Genomic DNA, 20,153 nt, shown 5'->3' with positions numbered 1-20,153 from the left:
CAGATGTTGTCGGGAGAGCATAGCACTTGCAGAGGTGTGCAGAGGTACAGGCGTCCCCCAAGCCGACCTGCCCTCTTAGTGGACGGGCACACGCCCCAGCTTGGCAAGGGGGCCCCTGAGGGCTCCAGCGGCGAGGAGGGCATCCAAGAAAGAACGCTCCCTTGAGAGTGCCAGGGGCTCACAGAGCATGTCGGCAGCCCGGCCGGGTTTCTCTGGGCGCCGAAGTTCGTCTCCACCAGTGTTTACTCCCGAGTAAATAGCAGGCTCCGGAGGGATACCAAATGCACGATGTAGTCATTCATTTACAGCTGGAAATAATTATTTCAATCATAATAAACACTGAACAAAATCCTCTCCATTTTCACGCAAGGCGAGGGCACCTGCTTCCCAGTCTTGGCGGTCTTAGGTATAACTGAGCGTTCAAGGGGCACATTCTGCTGGGGCCAAGGAAGCAAAGCGAGCTGCGGGCGGGGAGCCCTGGCTGCAGGCTCCCGCTCTGCGCCCTCCAAAACCAAAACAAAAAGCCACCACTCTCCCAAACAGCTGTTTGCTCTCCTGTCTCCAGCCATGCTGCCACCTAACCGTGTTCATAGTCTTGGGCTGGGTTCTTGTGGCTCAAAGCTGAGTGAGCTAAAGGACTTCGAAGGAAAGTGTGCGCGGAAAGTAACAAGAATTGTGAGCCGGATCACTTTTGCTCGTTTCAGAGGTGCGTTTCAAGCACATAAAAATTCCTCGCCTCTGAAGAGGGCTTGCAAAGCGTGGCTACCTCTTCTGAATGCTTTGCGTGTAGTTCGTGACATTCCTATGAGGCAGGTCCTCTAATTATCCCCGTTTTACACAAGGGACACTGAGGCACGGAGATGTTAAGCAACTTTCCCAAACTCTCACAGCCGGGAACGTTGAATCCTGAAGCAGGACTCAGACCTGCCCCCCCCCCCCCCCCCCCCCCGGCTCCAGGGTCCATACCTCCAGGCTGTCCTGCCTTTATTTGACCTAAGAATGTTGAGCAGGGTGCGTCTGGCCTGGGCTATTTGCCAGCACCGTCAGTGTGATCTCCAGCTGCTGAATCTGTGTGAGCTGGTTCCTCGTCGGTTGAGTGGGAGGGCAAGACCCGACTTATTATGGGATTGTTGCCAGGAGCGGAAGTAACGTGTAACGTACATGTGCGGCCAGTGCCTAGCGTGTGTTTGGTGGTCAACAAACGTCAGTAGCTACTATTATTGGGAGCATCACGGGCATATTTGTGCTCTTGTATTTCCCCAAATCCTCACCAGAAAACAAAACAAAAACCCTGTGAGATAGGTGGGGCAGCTGTCACTAACCCTATTTTATAGCTGGAGAGATTGAGGTACCAAGAGGTCAAGCGGTAGAGTCAGGACAAGAACGCACATCTTTTTTTTTTTTTTTTTTTTTTTAACGTTTATTTACTTTTGAGACAGAGAGAGACAGAGCATGAACGGGGGAGGGGCAGAGAGAGAGGGAGACACAGAATCCGAAGCAGGCTCCAGGCTCTGGGCCGTCAGCCCAGAGCCCGACGCGGGGCTCGAACTCACGGACCGCGAGATCGTGACCTGAGCCGAAGTCGGACGCCCAACCAACTGAGCCACCCAGGCGCCCCAAGAACGCACATCTTTTGACTGAGCACTTTGTGCTCATTCGAATCCTGGCTTGCTGTAACCCTGCACCTGCCCGTTTCTAGACACAAGACACGGTTGCCTCCCGGAAGGATAGAGCAAGGAATTCAGCTCTCGTTTCCTTCCCCTTCCCTTCTGCCCCTGGGATTGGCTGGGGGACGGAGTCGGGTCCTGCCCGTGCCCTGCTGGGAATCGTCAGAGACAGTTAATGCCTCTTGGGACAAGTCAGGTCCTAGCAAGGATGACTCACAGAACCATGCGTGCCCTCAGATTTTCTTTATTATCTAGGTAAAACATACGTGCTAAGTTTCTGGCCATCCCCAAATGCAGATGCATAGTCCGAACACCACATCTCTGCCTCCCCGCTGCCTGGGCCCGCGCCTCTGAGAACATCTCCGGCGCTCTCTGCGGCAGAAGGTGTTTCCATGCCCGCAGCGACGAGTAGTAGAGGGGTCTTCTGTGTCGTGAAGGTGGCTGGCCAAGGGGCCTGGGTGTCTGACTTCATTCTGCTCTGCTTCCCTATCTTTCCTAAGTCTGCCCTTCCTGTGATTTTCACATTTTCCCCTCCATCCTACTTTCAGAAAGTCTCTGGGGAATGCAGCTTTCGTTCTATTGCTTCACATAATTCCCAGGGCTGAGAATGAAAATTATTTCCTTTCACAACCCCTGGCCGAGTGCCTTTCACGTCCAGGCTGTGTTATGGGGTGATTTATAAACTGCGGGGTCTGGGTCTCTTTCCTCCGCCTCTTCCTCCCCCTTCCCTCCCACCATCATTTAAAGCAAGACATTGCACACAACGCGCTCAGAGGTCAGGGTGTCCTCTGAAGCTGGCCACTGGGGCTTTTGCTCAGAGGCGAAGATTCAGTGGAACCCTAGCAATGGGAGCATGGAAGCCATTCACCCCTGTTAGAAGAAAACAGAAAGGGGCCCCTCAGCCGAACTCCTCATCTGTGGGAGCAAACAAGACGCAGTCTCAAAGTTGGCGGCGGGGGGAGGGGGGGTTGGCTTCGAACTGAGAATGTAAAAGACACTTTCCAAACCTGTCAGGATTGGGTTTCGTTTCTAGACTTCTATTCTCAAAGGGACAATGAGGAAGAGACGCAGCTTAAGACGTTCTGAACTGAGAAATGAAAAGAAGTTACTTTCCTTTGTCTCCATAAAACTAAGTTGGGGAAAAATTAAGCCCAGGCGTTCGTTTCCCCTCTGTTACAACAGAGCACAGAAACCAGACGGCAGAACGTCATTAGGAAAGCGAGGTGTCTCTGTCTGATCTGAAGACCGCTGTCTGTCAGCTGCCTCCACGGAGTCCTGTCCTGCCTCTGAACTCCCTTCAGGTGTCATTTCATCAGAAGCTGAAACAAGACAATGAGGTGAGCAAATCAGTCAAGCTTCAGACTGGCCTCAGTGGTCAGGGGGCTCCTGTCTGAGCCAGGCTCTGGGCTCCCTTTCCCACCTCCCCAGCTGGAGAACACCTTTGTAGCCGAGGCTGAGGAAGCCCAGGCAGACCTCGGCCTTGTTGCTGTTGTATTTCTTTCGTCCCACATTGTGTCATCTTGTTGGTCACATACCAAATCTTTACTTGTGCGTAGCTCACATAATCGCACCTCCAGACTTGCTGGCCTTGGGACTGTCTATGAGGTCTGAGCATCAGCAGGACACAGGCCGAGGGTCACGCCCGGTATGGCCACAGTTCATTGTTAACCTCCCTGGGTCTCGTTTGTCCTCATCCGAAGAGCGGGGAAATAATGATTACACCTATCTCCCAAGATTGTGGTATTAACTAAATCAGATGATTGATATAAGGTGATTAACACAATGATAACGCAGAGTGTGAACTCAAAATGCCAGTTCTTATTCTAAGTATGGAAAAGAGCCCGGGGAGAGAAGGCACTGGAAAAGAACTACCTCGGGGAATGAGGCATGCAAGGAGGGAGGGTGGGGAACAGGACTCAGAGAAGGAATGGAAGCAAGAAGGCAGATGGAAAGCCTTGTCTCGATCTCTTCCTGCTTTCCCTGTGGTTTCATTTGGAAAAGTTAGCATCTAAGATTTTAAAGTCATATATCATTCCTGCTTCTCTCTTTCTTTCCCTTTCTTTTTCTTTTTTTTTTTTTTTTTTTTACTTTTTTTTTACACTAATCATTGCTCCAGAGACAGCCGAGTTCAGAGAGGTTCACGTATTAGATTTGCGGCTCTAGTGTTCTAGAAACTAGGAAATGCAGGAGGGGTTTCTATCTTCAGCCTTCTGCTCCCAAATTAATGAATGACTTCTTTTACCATTAGGGACTGTTAGCATTTCAGACCTCTTCCTGAACCCGGTTCAGTGATTAACCTTGCTTTAAGATCTTAAAAGCGATGGGTAGTTTTCAGCACAAACAATTTGCTAATGTACTGGTTGTTAAAGAACATTAGTTCATGTGGAAAAATTTGGACTTACTGGGTCTGTCCCCAGTTTCTCCCCTGTCTCTAGCCCCGGATGAGGTGAGAACTTGGGAAAGGACCTGGAGCAAACAAGGTGGGAGTTCCATGATTCTAGAACCATGTCACTGGGGCAACTCCTGGTGATGGCTCATATTGGAGTATTCGGCTCATGCCTAAGGTGGGGCTAATCTGACAAGGAATCAAGGTTTGTGACACCCTCAGATGTGACATTCTTATAGGGTATGGCCAAACAGGAGTTACTTAAGTGGAGATGTCATTAGCTATACGTTTGTTGAGCTCCATAGTACGCCCTCCCCCTCCCACCCTGCCTTGCAAAATACTGAATCATCCTCAGCATTATTTTATGCTCTTTGGAAACTGTTAATTATTCAGATATGGGTTTTTTTTTTGTTTTGTTTTTGTGTTTTGCTAATTCTCTACAAGTTTTTATTATCCCTTTCACTTTGAATCACAGAATTTATGGCGGTAGAGATTTTCTTTGAAATATAAGCACTATTATATATATATTTTTTAATTAATGTTTATTTTTGAGAGAGAGGGAGGGACGGAGTGTGAGCAGGGGAAGGGCAGAGAGAGAGGGAGACACAGAATCCAAAGCAGGCTCCAGGCTCTGAGCTGTTAACACAGAGCCTGACGCTGGGTCAAAAATAGCCCCAGCACTATTATAATTTTTAAAAGAAAGCAAATTTCTCAAAAACGGAATATGCAAGATTAATTATAAGCATAATGTGTTTGAAAAGTTTGAGGGGCGCCTGGGTGGCTCAGTCGGTTAAGCGCCTGACTTCAGCTCAGGTCATGATCTCACGGTTCGTGTGTTCGAGCCCCACATCAGGCTCTGTGCTGACAGCTCAGAAACTGGAGCCTGCTTCAGATTCTGTGTCTCCCTCTCTCTCTGCTCCTCCCCCACTTGTGCTCTTTCTCTCTCTCTCTCTGTCTCTCTCTCTGTCAAAAATAAATATCCATTTAAAAACTTTAAAAAATGAAAAAGAAAAGTTTGAGATCAGTTTTGCTGTGGTATTATGGCAAACAGAGAGGAAAGTAGTTGATTACTATTGAGAGGACATGACGGCAGCCAGGTCTGTCTCTAACCATCAGCCCTAAAAGGGGCAACTGAACTCCCCAGCTAATGTCTCCCCGTGCCTCAGTTTCTCCAGCTGTAAAAGGATCACTACACAACACATCTGCCTCCCACTCAACTCATAGGAAATGTTATGAGACCTGTAAGAGAAAAATCTCCACAAGATAACGTTGTGAGTGCAGAAATTTGTTTCGTGCCTTCGGAATTGGTACCAAAAGTGGGGGTCACCCTGACGAAGACACAAACTGAACAATACGGGGTTGGAGTTGCTAAAATAAGAGAATCCAGCAAAGGAAACTTTTTTGTTTACCTATCCACAGGGAGGCTCTATTTATGATGTGCCCCTGCATCCTGGCAGCACCATCATTTCTTTGTAGCCAAGGTGAATAATCTATTTTCTGGCTTACCTCTCACAAAGAATTTTGGAAGTAAACTCAACACCAGGAAATAATATTTCACAGACCCTTTAGTCTCCCCATTCTTTGACACTTTCTCATGTTTTTCTTCCTTCTAATTTCTCTTCTTAGAAAGTTTTCAGCCTACCTTTCCTCACAGTTTCATTTCTCTTGCTCCCACGGCACATTTTTCTCTCTTCTAACTGGGTCGTGTTTTTTTTGTTTTTTTTTTTTGTTTGTTTGTTTGTTTGTTTTACTTTCTCGCTTGTGTGTAACTGTGGTCCTCTTTCTCCTCCATTCCTACCCATGTTTCCCTTGCCCTCTTATTAAACTCACTCATCTTCCTCTTTCCCTTTTCTGCCCCTGGAGAAAAAGTCCCTGATGGACAAGGGGAGAAAAATGACCAAGTAGCATTGTGTTGGGAGAACTGAGACAGCATATTGAAAGCTACCGGGCCAAACACAGCTTCATTTGAGTCAGTGCCACCTGACGATTCAAACAAGCCTTGATCGGCCTGGAATTGTAAGACTTACCTGGAATTTCTACACATATATGACATTTTACCCCAATCCCATTCCACACTCCAGATGGTGAAAGACTTTCCTTCTTTATTTGGGATGAATTCTCATTCATCATCTTTCGCTCTTACAATACTATTGCTCACAACCCCTGAGGACTGCCTACTGGTACCATCATTTTGCCACAAGTTAATGTTCATTATTGCGCATCATTGGGAAAGGTAGTGCTGTGGTTGTGTCCTGATTGAGTACTACAATGTGTGTCTCCCATGGATGACTGATATCTAAGTACCTGAAATATTCTAGACATCAAAACTAAGTTGAACTAGGTTAGACTTTCTTGGAAACTTCAAAGGCAACTTGAGGACTCACAGAATATCACCTACCTCACCGATGTATTCTGAATGTGCAGAAGTACACAATAATTAGAGTTTCCACTTGATGTGATGTAAATTGGCTTTTGGTGTACCACAGCACAAGTCGCATGGGAAACAACTATACCATAACAGGTCAAGCTCGTTATGTCTTTTCCAAATATCCCTCTTCTGTTTTGAACTGTGTTTAAATATTCAAAGGAAAGAAATCCATCACCTCCCAAGTTACAGAGCAATGTATGTGTGACAGTCCCCATTCTGTGCGGAGAAGCATCCATGCATATACACGCACGAGTACCCTAACACGCACAAGTGTGGAAGACAGGCACCAAACATTAGTAGTAGCCTCTCTGGGTGGTGGAATTACAGGTGCTTTTGCTTTCTTCTTTTGGTTTATCTGCACTTTCTGGTTTTAACGTAATGGTAATAATTAAATATTACTTCTATAATATAAATGAATAAACAAATAATCTTCAGTTGAACAAACCAACACAACCCAGGAAAGAATTAAAAGCAACACCAAAACCCACTTCGATATCTATTAAACATGAATTAAGTAAAAAAGAATGGTTGTAGGGGCGCCTGGGTGGCGCAGTCGATTAAGCGTCCGGCTTCAGCCAGGTCACGATCTCGCGGTCCGTGAGTTCGAGCCCCGCGTCAGGCTCTGGGCTGATGGCTCAGAGCCTGGTGCCTGTTTCTGATTCTGTGTCTCCCTCTCTCTCTGCCCCTCCCCCGTTCATGCTCTGTCTCTCTCTGTCCCAAAAATGAATAAACGTTGAAAAAAAAATTAAAAAAAAAAAAAAAGAATGGTTGTAGAAAGAACCTTCCCTGGCTTGGGGAACAACCATCGCTGTGTATCATTGTCAAATGTGAACGTAGGGGATGCTGTAGTTCAGTAGGGGCAGCAAAGGCGAGTTCTGGGAAATATTGTTGCCTTGGGATATATACGTGGAATTTGGGTCCGTGGCTAATCATTACAGACAGGACTCCATGAGTCATAAAGGATATGACATGGGGTTATAAGAAGGAATTCTTACATTTGCAATTGAAATAATTCCTTGTCTGCATTCTGCATCTGTATTTAACCTCCTAGATAGAATAAGATGTGGGAAACCATATCTTGGTTTCAGTACTGAGTTTCCATGACTGGGGTGGGGGCTTTGGCCTGAGCCTGAAGTCTGACTCTCAGTTGAATCTTCTCAGTTGTCCCCATGACTTCACCCCATTGGAGTGCTCCCCACATGGAGCCTGCAGTTAGGCGTCCCCTCCCACCTGTACCTCTCACCCTGCACCCAGCCTGGCCTTTACCCTGAATGGTCTCCATGTGTGCAGAACAATTTATCTCCTCCTACTTGGTTCCATCTGAGTTCATTTTCCAACGAATCCACCTGATCTGGGGGACGGTCAGTCTGACCATACCATGCCGTTCATAAGTGTGAACAGAAAAAGGAGCCATGAATTCTAGAAGTGATATTCTTTGGGGGGCGGGGGGAACTCCACCAGTGATAGAATTTTATTCTAGTGATAAAAATGGTACAGTGGGGTCACCAGGTTTCATGGGGGTGGTTTCCATTCTAGAATTCCTCTCCCCCTTGTCTCCTATTTCTGTCCACGGGCAAAAGAGGTCATGACCTGAAGGAATGAGATCTCCAGCTTCCAGAAGCCCCTGCTTTCTCCAGAGATCAGAGCAGAGGCCTCATCCTTGATCTGCCTGTCCCTGCCATCACATATTTGTCAAGTGAGTGAACTCCCAACAATAGGGTCCCTAATTGACTAAGCAGCTGGCATATGTGACATGTCTCCAGCACTTTACAGTTTCCAGATCATACACAGCCTCTCACATGTCCCTCAAAGCGACCAGGTAAAGCAGGCACTCTGCCTACAGGCTGAGAAAGATGAAACAAAGCAGACTTGCCCAAACTGACACAGCTGGTTACTGGGCACCAGGATGTGGACACGGGCCCAGGAGTTCTGATTTCAAGCTAGTGCTCATTCTACCATGATGGTGGTTCCCTAGCCTGGCAGCTTGTCAGAATGCCCTGTGAAGATGGTTAACAAACCAGAGTTGGAAGGCTCCCTCTGAGCGCACTGAGGTAGGCTCTTGGGGTGAGGCCCAGCCATCCGAGTCTGATGCCTTCCCATGCCGATCAGCGCCTGATGCCACATCCCAGTCGATGATGTCAAGGCTGACAAATGATTCTCGAGGCCAGTCCTAACACTGACAGTGTTCTTCCATGAGGAAACTCCCCGCTGGTAAAGAGTTCATTTATACTTCCCAGGATCTTCCTTCGACAGAACATTGTTGGGTTGACAGCGCAACTTCTAGAAAGCCTGAGGTTAAACACAGCTATGCCTCAGGGATAAAAAACACAACACGGGGAATGTAGTCAATGGTATCGTAACAGCACTGCATGGTGACAGACGGTGGTGACACCGTGGTGAGGACAGCGTAATGTACACATTCTCGTCAAATCACCGTGTCACACACCTGAAACTAATGTGACATCGTGTGTCAACAATACTTCAATATTAATAAATAAATACATATGATGACCAGTCTTCTAGCAAAAAACAAAACAAAACAAAAACAAACAACAACAACCACAAAAAACACCCAGCTATGCCATTCATCAGCCCCAAAGAGAAGAGGTCAGGAAGATCTGACAGCCATGCTTAGAAAAGCCTCAGATGGGCCGCTGAAAGGTCTGAGGGCCAGGAATACAGGCCCAGGCTCCTTCGTCTGGCTCCCAACCAGCGGGGCCCCAGCTCACTGGACACATCTGGGAAAGACACTTGACTCGTATTGTCAAGACTCTGCAAAGTGAGGGGCGAGGACCTGCCAATTAAGTGACCACAGACTCCTGCTTGCAAGAATCACCCACGAGGAGGATGGCCCAGGGTGGGGAAGTTCCTCCTGTCAGGAAGACTGAGTCAGACTTGGGGGGAATCGGCAGAGCCCCCAGCGGGTAGACGGCTCAACTCAGAGAGGGACCCCTGTCGCCACCACCCTCCAGCGGAGCAGGTAGGAGTTGTGTAAGAAGTCCTTCAAACTGACTTAACCTGCCATGAACCCAGCAAGTGGTCTGGTTTATAAGACCTTGGGCTGATTTATAAGAAGGGGTCACCTCCAGAGAGGAGCCTGGGCTGCATGCCTAAGTGCTGTATACAGGTCAGCCTGGAACCCATTATTATAATGGTTGGGAGAATCAGTTAGGAGACAAGTCGAAGCAAGTCGAAATTTGAAAAACACAGTAACAGCGGTCTGACGAGATGCCAGAAGAGCCTGCCAGCAGGGACAGCTGGAAGGCCAATTTTTTAGTCAATACTGAAAGGTGGTTGCTTAAATATCTGAGTCAACACACACTGATTTCTCTCCGGCTCAATACTCCCGTTTAATTGCACTGGGGAGTCTCTCCACCGACACATCTAACACCCAAAACCATAGTGGAGTAGAAGAAAAGAGTGTTATTCAAGTGCAAATCAGGTCCTGGGTGCAGCCTGCAGGCCTGGGTCCTGCTGGAGTGTTTCCTACTGCCAGGGCAGGCCGACACTTGGGCTGGGCCTCACAGAGATTCAGGGAGGCCCCCCCTTTGAAAGAGGGCCAAAGGAAGGGGTGAGCATCACATCTCAGACGGCCCTCAGAGAGGGGTCTGTGTGGTTTGCTCCCCGCCTCTGCAGCTCTGTGCAGAGGGGGAGAGGGAGGCAGGGAACGCCTGCTTCCCACATCTGGGAGCCAAGTCAGATGGGAATGGATGCCCCTGGAAAGTGATCAGAAGTGTGGCAACCAGGTGACGACCTGGCGAGGTTGATGGCGGACGTGATCGATGAGGTGAGTCTTCAATGGCCTTCCAACTGCCTAGAGGTCGGGAGGCAGGCAGAACCCTGAGGTAACAAGAGCCAACAGCCTAATCTTCAGGGTCCTGACAGGTTTTGGCTGCTAATAGAAGCACTTTCCCGTAATGACGCCCACGTAGGGGCCAACCGGAATGGCCCCGAGGCTGGAGGTGAGAGTGGGGGCTCCTGCAGTGACCTTCTGGCACCCTCAGTGCTAAGCGTGACATTATCACATGTAGCCCCAAACCCACCAGAACTGAGACCTAAATCACAATGACAAGGCAGGCCCTGGGAGCAGGTGACGTGAATCCTTCAAGGGGAAATTCTACGTCTGCTGTCCACCATCAGAGATGAGGAAGAAGCCTGTGTGTCGTGCTAAACGCAAACTCCGATTCCCTGGGGAAGTTGTGCAAAGCAATTTCTGATCTGGTAGGTCTGAGTCTGGACAGCCAGAGTGAGGCCCGGCGGCTCAGCTGCCCTCTGTCCTCATTTCCAAGCCTCTGGCTCATACCACACGTGTTATCATTCACCCACACTGTGTGAGCTGGTCCTCACTAATACGCCTGCTAATCACACTCAGAAACAACCAAAACGCTGTTCAGTCGGGGCCCAGAGGATCTGAGAGAAACATGGCGGGGCACCGTGAAGTCTGGAGGTCCCCAGGCCTACCACCTGGGGAAACCGAAATCGTTTGGGTCCATTGCCCACGTGAATACAGGCTGCTGAGACAAACAAGCATAAAGATCAAGTCCTACTTCTTCCAATTACTAGCTGTGGGACCTCATCGAAATTACATCACCTTTATGAACTTCAACTTTCTTACCTCTGTTACGGGAACAGTCACAGGACTCTTGTGTCAAATGAGATAAAGTGGGTAAAATGCCCAGGACGAACTTGTTGCCCAACAAATGCCAGTTCTCTACCCATCCAGTTTTCACCCCAAACTGAAGTGACCTCAGTTTCTCCTTCTTTAGTTGTTGGTATTGGTGTATGTCCAGGAAAGCAGCAGTTGGAGGAGATACCGAATCAGGAGCCCAGCTGAGAAACTTCTGTCTCATGTTAAGCAAGAAGCCCAGCCCCTGCCAAGACCTGCTCATCTCTCCTGTGGAGGGATCCCCATGTAGCACAAGTATGAACAATGAATTTGTTCCCCTTCCTAGAGCATGAAGGGTTCTTAGACTTCCCATTCCGAGCTGTTTATGGAGCAGTCACTTCGGAACTCAAGTGGTAGAGACCTTCGCCCATGGAACATTTCCATGGAGCTCCCATCGCTCCCTGCCTTGCCCCTTACTTACACTCAGACTTTCTGTGTGTGGATAGGAAAGCTCAAGACCACACTGGCCGGGGCTTCTGCTTGCTTACCTCTCATCCCCTACTGCCCCCTTCCTCTTCTACTCCTCTTTAGACACACTGGCCTCCTTCTTCTTCTTCTTTTAATTGACCATGCTCATGTTTGCTTAGACCATGGCTCTGTCTGAAAGTCCCCATGACAGCCGCATGGCTGGCTCTTATCCTGCACATTTCAGCTTAAATGCTGCTGCCCCAAAGGAGCCTCCATTGCCCTCTTCTCCATTGCCCAGTTTTTCATTTTCTTCCTAACTTCGGTCGCTACCTAAAGTGATCTTATTTATTTGCTCTATGTTGTGTGTCTTCCACAACTAAAACGCAGGCTGTATGAAGGCAGGGACTCCCCCTGAGCTGCCCCACCCCCCCCCCACGAGCCACACCTCTGAACCCACGGATTCTCCTGCCGCGCGGCGCTGGGGGTGTCTGTAGTGGTCAGTGAACTCACCATCTGCTGTGTCACTCTTCAGGGACAGCTGCCTACTGTCCTTGTACTGCATGATGGCAACAGCTGCTCTGTCTTGACGTCCTTGAGTACTTGCTTCTGCAAACAAGCAGGTGGGGAAGGGAAAGTGAGTGTGGCAAGCCAACCTCATGAGCTGCAGAAGTGGGGGCCTTTCTTTGGTGCTTCTGAACATCAGCAGCCCCGTGGGTATTTCCTCAGGTGCCCGTCGTGTGAAGGACTTGCTGGACAGTGGTTCCACCTGTTAAATGTCACTGCTGGGGAGATTATGTGACATTTAATATGTTTAATGCATTCACCAGCTAGAAGATGAATCAGTAAATGCACTTGCTTTGGAGAACAAAAGGGAGAAAGGAGAATGGTTTGAGCAAGAGTGCTCCGGGGTGCCATCCTTTCTTGCTCCTGTTACCTCCCGGGTGTCCCCTCCTGCCAGGTGGGGGAGGAGCTCGGACCCACAAGGGCACCAGAAGGTCACTGCTGAGGCCCTCTCACCCTGCCCCACTGCAGTTACCCATAGTTCTTAGCGTGGGCCTCAGTACCACTCTGCTCACTTTCATCTCCTTGGACTTCTTCCCGCGCCTCCCCCAAATCATCCAAAACACCAGTGTGTGTGTCCTATGGGAGATAATCTGAGGAAAGAGGCCAATTCGGGAAGAACATTAGCGTGCATATTAGTGTTTCTGTATCCCCCTCCCCCATCACTGGCTTTGAGAGGCTGGGTCTTGCTGTGTGGGGCAAAGTCCCTTGGCCCCTGCAGGCTAATAGGATCATGTTTGGGGGCCATCTCCAGCACTGCGCTGCAGTGGGGATGGGAGGGGCAGGCACTCCCTTCCCCAGGGCTCGCACCTCCGCTCCTGGCAGGAGATCCTAGGCTGATGGGGAGGGGGAAATGGAGAGAAGCATGGAAAGAAAAAAGGCTGAGATCTTTCTGCCATTTCTCTGCATGGAGATACCTGGCCAAGGAGGTCAGGAGTGGGGCTGACGTCAGCCCAGAGGAACAGGTGACTTTCCTTTGCCGTCAACCATACCTGGGGAGATATCTACCCCCCCCCCAACGTGTGCTTTTCCCCAACTTGCACAGAGATGCTGTTTAGGGTCCAGAAGGGGCTAGCCCTCCCTCTCTTTCACACCCTTTCTCTTTCTCAGGGTCCACAGTGAAATCTTTAACTGAGGCACCTTACTCATATCCTACTGTTGGTTAGTATTGTTTTTCCAGCTCAGAACCGAAAGCGGTTTAGAGTCGACTGACCCACGCCATGTTCTAGAATCCTGTTTCTCAAACTTTCCCACCTGAGAACCCCTGCGGGGGCAACAAGGGAGAAAGTGGTATCGAGTTTCAGCTAGGTGCATCTGGGCTGGATGCTGTTGCGTCCTGGTGCTAAAGCCTCCAAAAAAAAAAAACAATTAAAAAAAAAAGGGGGGGCGCCTGGGTGGCGCAGTCGGTTAAGCGTCCGACTTCAGCCAGGCCACGATCTCGCGGTCCAGGAGTTCGAGCCCCACGTCGGGCTCTGGGCTGATGGCTCAGAGCCTGGAGCCTGTTTCCGATTCTGTGTCTCCCTCTCTCTCTGCCCCTCCCCCGTTCATGCTCTGTCTCTCTCTGCCCCAAAAATAAATAAACGTTGAAAAAAAAAATTTAAAAATAAAGCCTCCAGCTCCGTCTCTCCTCTCGCACAATCAGGTGGCACAACGCCTCTCCCCATTTACTTTGTCTAGTTCTGACAACAAAGCAAAAAAAAAGGGGGGGGAAACCTTGCTTCTCCCTTTCTGGCAATCCTCCCCGTGGGGAGGGCATGCAGGTGGGAGGGAGAAGGTGATGTCATGGGCGAGGCACCTTGAGCCTAGAAATTCAGGCCAAAAACTCTGTTAAGGGTGCCCTCTGGTCTATACCAGCCAAAGTTATTCTTAGTTTTTAACTTAGATCTCTCTATCTCAGTGTCTGTATCAGTCAAATGTGGCCCCAACCCGTCCCAGCTCACAGGGAGACCAATGCGAGGTGAACGTGCTATGAAAACAATATTTCAAGCTCTTCAAATACCCATCTCTTTATTGGGATAGCCCCACTTTAAAGTTTTGTTTTTTTTTTTTTTTCAACGTTTATTTATTTTTGGGACAGAGAGAGACAGAGCATGAACGGGGGAGGGGCAGAGAGAGAGGGAGACACAGAATCGGAAACAGGCTCCAGGCTCTGAGCCATCAGCCCAGAGCCCGACGCGGGGCTCGAACTCACGGACCGTGAGATCGTGACCTGGCTGAAGTCGGACACTTAACCGACTGCGCCACCCAGGCGCCCCGAGATAGCCCCACTTTAAAAAACAGTAACGTTAACCCGTGTGTCCCAAAGAGACCTCCCGCACGTATTAGCAACCAGAAACCCCTGGGTTTCGAGATTTTCCTTGGCAAGCCCCGGGAGCAGCTAGAGATTAGCTCCTGTCAGAACGATTCCACTTCCTCCTCCACTTTGCTTCAGAGGTTCAGGGAGGTTTTCCTCCTGCTCCTGGGTTTCCCCGTCGGGTCAGCACCTCCCAGCATTAACCAGGGCGGATGTTAAGGGGCCCTGACCGCGTGGGGCGGAGGGGCCGGCCTGGCAGCCGATAGAAAGCTCCTCATTGGATTCCATCTGCTGCGGCACCGTGAGCCAAATGGTGATGCCTGGGCTGGCTTAGCACTGGGTTGTTTTAACCTAAACTCACTCTCCCGTCATTCCTGGAGCTGTGTGAGTCACAGATTTTGTCCTTCTTCCCAGTTTTAGAAGCCAGCAGAAAATGAGAAAGGTGGATGGTTTCAGGGTGTGAGGAAAGCCAGTCCTGGAGTCTCCTCTGAGGCTGAGAAGCAGAGAGCTTCTAAAGGCGTCCCCCAGCTGCAGGATAGACAGATGTTGAAAGCCCCCTTGTGGGACAGGCAAGAACCTTGAAAATGAATGCATGAGGGACCCTTTAGGCTGAGCCCATCAGCCCAGCTCCAGGGGCATCAGACTACCCCAGATGCAAGTGTTCATCCTGGCTGCTCTGATCCTTGGGAGCCTCGACCCAAAGAAAGTGGTGCAAAGGGATGACCCAGGCTGACCCCACATGCCCAAGGGCCCCACTAAACACATCTGAAGTTGTTAGTGGAAAAAATATCTGACACTGAGATGCGGCTTCTCTTTTCTGCTCACCCTTGCGATCAAGCCGGCTGTGAGGTCTGCCCATGATCTCGTCCTCCGAGGCATGCAGGTTCCGGATCAGAAAGTAGGTGGTCATTTTCCCTTTCCCTTTCACTTCGATTTCGCCCCTCTCAACTATTTCAAACCCTTCATTCTCCAGAGCTCTGCACAGAGAGAACAAATCGCACCAGGTATCAAAGATCACGGATGTATAACTTAAGCTTTGGCAACAATGGAGAGGGTGACGCGGAAGTGTGTGCCAGCCCCACGTGGTTCTGAAGCAGGAGGCTCCTTGAAGCCTCCTTGGAGCTCCTTGGAGATCAGCGCTCTCCTTTCCATCTTCCCCAGGCACCCCGTTACCCCAGCTTGCTCATCCTAACCACCCAAGCTTGCTCCCTGACTTCTGGCTGCCAAGGAACGGAAGAGAAGGGTGTAGGGAGGGGGCCTGTGAAAAGAGACAGAGCTATGGGATACCTACGGAACGTTTTCTTGCTTATTTATTTACTGGCTGTCGCCAGCTAATGGAGAGAAACCACAGAACAGTGCAGACCAGAGATTTTCTAATTCGTGGTCAGCTGCCTCAGCCAGGTCTCAGCACTCACTGACCTTCCCTTGTCCTTTCCCAGTTTCGTGGAGATTTCAGACCTTCACTGTTCTCCTCAAGTCCCCCCACTTGGCACCTGCTTTCCTCGCCCTCAAGTCACTGACTGTGCTTCCTACCTTGTGATCTGATTCTTGTATAAAGTTTTAACCATTTATAGATAAGACCCCACAGCCTCTCACCCCACCGGCTACACGCCCCCTTTTCCCCAGTCTTTGAGGCTGAGGTGTCTCAGAGGATGCCGTGTCTTGTGCAGGGGCACCCGATCGATGTCCCTTCCCGCTTGCTCAAAGCCTGGCCCAACCAGCCACTTCTCACTTTCTCTCCGGCTCCCACTGTCTGCATCCTCCCTCAGCCTGCTAGCCTGCTAAGGTCCCTTCCTTCCCAAACAGAAGCGAAAACCTTCCCACGTTATCATCTCCTCCTTTAATCCTATACACTCTCTCCCATTTATCCTTCAACCCATATCCCAGCGTCTATCCCCACCATTCTACCACAACTACTTCTGATTGTGTCCCCAAAACCTCTGGTGCACGTGTTTCAGTCCCTGTCACTATTTTGACATTTTTGTTCAATTCCTCCTCCCTAAAAATATCTCCAAGGGTGCCTCTCAGCCTGAACTCTGCCGTTTCTTTCTTATTTCTTTTGCCTCTCACACGGGCCCTTCTTCGTCCACCTGCCACTTAAATGTTGGTTCTTTGCGCTGCTCTTTTCCCACTGCACCTTTCCCAGGTGATCTCATCAATCCCCTGGCTGAATTACCAACCATACGTTGCTTTCACCAAGTTGGGAGCCCCAGCCAACACCTCAACTCCATATTTCATCCATCCATGTAATGGCACCTCTACCCAGGATGCTCTGCGGTTCCTTTGAATTCAACACTTCCGAACCTGAACTCATCGTCTGTCCCTGTAGACTGGAAGCCCTCTTACCTGTCCTGTGTCCAGTGGTGAGATTCAGGTCGCTGTCACCCAGGATGGAGGCCTGGGAGACATTCAAGGCTTCTCCCTCTTTCTCATTCTCCATTTCTAGCAGTTACCAGGTTCAGCTGATTTTACTTTCCCCCAAGTTCCCACCACCGATGCTCTGGCTCAAACCCAGCTCCTAACAGGTCCTCTCTATCCTGTTTCCTGATCCTCAAATCTGTCCTCGAACAGTCTTTTTTTTTTTTTTAAGTTTATTTATTTTGAGAGAGAGAGAGAGAGAGTAAGTGGGAGAGGGGCGGAGAGGGAGAGCGAGAGAATCCCAAACAGGCCCCACACCATCAGCGTAGAACCTGATGCGGGGCTCGAACCCACAAACCATGAGATCGTGACCTAAGCCAAAGTCCGATGCTTAACCAACTAAGCCACCCAGGCACCCCTGTCCTTGCATGGTCTTGAGTATCGGCATCAAATAAAACCCTGGGCCCCCATTGTCTCCAATCTCACACTCCCCGGGGGCTCTTCTCCACCTACGATGCACACCTTTGCTCTTCGACAGGGCACGCGCAGCTCATGCTACTTTCTCCTCCATATTGTCTACTCTAGCCAGCTAAACTGTAGTTCTTAGCTCCTCCTCTACATCCGGGCTGGCACTGCTGGGTTTTCTCCCCCAAAGCCTCAGCTTTGGCTGAATCCTCCTCGGAACTCCTTGTTCAAGATTCAGCTCAGGAATCTCTTCCTCCACAAAGGATTTCTTTACTGGATGAGGCACCCCGCTTAGTCTCCCAAGACACACACGCTTGAATTACCTCAAGCACAAGAGTACAGTGGATAAAGCAGGGACTCAGAGCCTCACCCCACATTTGATCTGGGCTCTTTTCCTTCCTAGCCAACTCGGGACCCGAAGCGGGTCATTAACTTTTTTGTGCCTGATTTTTTTTTTTTCTCCTCTGTAGATAAGAATAATAGTACATTTTCATAGAGCCGTTGTGAGAGTAAATGAACATATACATATATAAAATAACTCAGAACAGAATTTGGTTCACCTCCTGTAAGGTCTCAAGAAACCATAAGTATTATTTTATGCTTATCTTTACCATTGTACTTATCACACTTTCAAAATAATTATTAGTGAACACTTCTTTCTTTTTCTGCGAGACCAAGGGTCAGCACGCTTTTTTTGCAAAAGACCAGAGACTAAGTATTTTCAGCTTTGCAAGCCATACGGCCTCTGCCACAGCTCCTCGACTCTGCTGTTGTCCCATGAGAGCAGCCATAGACAATGTGTAAATCAACAAGCATGGCTGTGTTCCAATAAAACTTTATTTACAAAAAACAAGCAGCAGACTGGATTTGGCCTATGACTATGCTTTGCCAATCCCCGCGTTAGACCATATGCTCCTTGGGAGCAAAACTATCTTATGGAAGAGGCTCGACAGTATTTGTTGTCTGGTACAATGTCTTCTATAAGCCAGCGTGGCACGGGAGAAGAACCACGGGTTTCCTTCACTACCCCCGGTCCCACGGCTGCCAGGCACCGTGAGCATTCTGGAGGTAGGAAAAGACAAAGGAAGGAAGGAATAAATGAATGGCTACCTGTAGGCCGTGGGGCTGAGGTGCACTTTGTTGGGAAGCCCGTGACTCTCCATCCTAGAAGCCGTGTTCACGGTGTCACCGAACAAACAGTACCGCGGCATCTTGTCTCCCACCACACCTGCTAAGACTGGTCCTGTGTGGATCCCCACTCTGATCTGTACAAAGAGAATCTCACTGAAAAGGGACCGTCGAATACTCTTGCTTTTATTTTTAAATTAAGGTATAATATACCTAAAACGGAAAGACAGATCTTCAGCATTTAGCTCCGTGAGTTTTGACAGGAGCATATACCCTGTAATCCACCATCCAGAATAAAATGCAGACTACTTTCATTACTTCGCGACGTCCCCTTGTTGCCCTTTCCAGTTAAGTTCCCTCCCTCTCTGCAGGGGTAACGGCTTCCTCATTTCTTTTACAAAGAAGTATTTGCCTGTTCTAGGACTATGCACAAATGGAATCATAGAGCATATTGTTCTGTGCCTGCCTTCATTTATCCAGTTGAATGTTTCTGAGATTCATCCATGTTGTTGTATGTTTCAGTCATTCATTCTTCTATTACTGCAACCGTTCTATCGTAAAAACATACCGCAGTTTCTTTATCCAGGCTTCTAACTTCACGAACATTTGGGTTATTTCCAGTTTGGGGCCATTAGGAACACTCTTATACAGATCTGTTTGTAGACACACATTTTCATTTTTCTTAGGTAAGTGCCTACAAGTAGAATTCCTGTATCACAAGGTAGATGCGTATTTAATGTTGCAAAAAAACAAACAACAGACCGTTTGCTAGCAATTTTCCGGAGTGTTTGCACCATTTTACATTCTCATCAGCAATGTGACACTCCAGTTGCTCCACAGTCTCACCATCATTTGGTCTTCTGGTGGGTGTGAAACGCTACCTCGTTGTGGTCTTAATTTGCATGTTGCTGACGGCTAACGATGTTAAGCACATTTTCATGCAGCTTGTGTCCGTTCTTGTATCTTTTTTCTTGAAAAGTCTGTTCAAGAGTTTGCTCATATAAAAACCGGGATTATCTTTCATCGTCAATATAGAGGAGTTCTCTACTATATGCTTGGATATGGGAGACACATATATTTCAAGTATTTTTCCCATCCTGTACACCCACAGACTGAGTGGCTTCAACAACAGGAATTTATTTTCTCCCAGTTCTGGAGGCTGGAAGTATGAGATCGAAGTGTTGGCAGGCTTCGTTCCCTCTGCAGCATCTCCCCTGGGTTTGTGGATGGCCTCACATAGTCTCTTCTTTGTGCCTGTGCATCCCTGGTGTTTCTTCCTATGTCCAGACTTCCTCTTCTTGCAAGGACACCAGTCAAATGGGATTAGGGCCCACCCTAACAGCTTCATTTTAACTTGACCACCTCTGTAAAGGCCCTATATCCACATATAGTCATATTCTGAGGCCCGGGGGGTAAAGCATCAATATATGAATTTGGGGGGGAACAAAATTTGGCCCACAATAATGAGGTTTATCAGTTTTTTTTTTTACTTTCAAGATTAATATTTTTTGTGTCCAATCTAAGAAATTAGTGCTTACCCCAAATTCATGGAGCTATTCGCCTATATTTCCTTCAAAAAGCTTTATGGTTCTAGCATTTATGTTTACACCTGTGATATATATCAAATTAATTTTTATATATGAAGGATTGAGGTACATTTTTCTTTCCGTATGTATTTTCAATTAAAATTTTAAAAATACTTTTATTTTTTTTTTATTTTATTTTTTTTTTCAACGTTTATTTATTTTTGGGACAGAGAGAGACAGAGCATGAACGGGGGAGGGGCAGAGAGA

The 20,153-nt window shown here is 48.6% G+C and overlaps 1 protein-coding gene across 2 annotated transcripts; it reads right to left on the bottom strand.

Annotated features, from left to right (window-relative positions):
- Positions 1-1,895: 1,895 nt before the first annotated feature.
- On the bottom strand, positions 1,896-20,043 carry LOC123597013 (guanylate cyclase soluble subunit beta-2-like). Of its 2 annotated transcripts, XM_045475249.1 has the most exons (5): positions 18,343-20,043; positions 15,235-15,386; positions 12,066-12,161; positions 2,848-2,986; positions 1,896-2,537 (listed from the first exon to the last, which is right to left on the bottom strand). In XM_045475249.1, exons 1-5 carry the CDS (start codon positions 18,441-18,443, stop codon positions 2,507-2,509), a joined length of 519 nt encoding a protein of 172 aa, XP_045331205.1. In that variant the 5' UTR covers positions 18,444-20,043; the 3' UTR covers positions 1,896-2,506. The 2 variants fall into 2 exon arrangements, with proteins under 2 accessions (XP_045331205.1, XP_045331215.1); XM_045475259.1 differs by having other exon boundaries at positions 1,896-2,986.
- Between the last annotated feature and the right edge of the window lie 110 nt (positions 20,044-20,153).

Source organism: Leopardus geoffroyi, chromosome A1 (genome assembly GCF_018350155.1).
Source record: "Leopardus geoffroyi isolate Oge1 chromosome A1, O.geoffroyi_Oge1_pat1.0, whole genome shotgun sequence".
NCBI classification, from domain to species: Eukaryota; Metazoa; Chordata; class Mammalia; order Carnivora; family Felidae; genus Leopardus; species Leopardus geoffroyi.
Note: the sequence above shows the minus strand (reverse complement) of the source record. Positions and strands in the feature narration are given on the sequence as shown.

Coding starts and splice junctions, on each gene's coding strand:
- LOC123597013 (XM_045475249.1), bottom strand. CDS start 18,443: ATGCCGCGGTACTGTTTGTTCGGTGACACCGTGAACACGGCTTCTAGG. Junction 12,162..15,234: donor CAGCCGGCTTGATCGCAAGG/GTGAGCAGAAAA, acceptor GCTTGTTTGCAG/AAGCAAGTACTCAAGGACGT. Junction 2,538..2,847: donor CCGTCTGGTTTCTGTGCTCT/GTTGTAACAGAG, acceptor TTCTTCTAACAG/GGGTGAATGGCTTCCATGCT.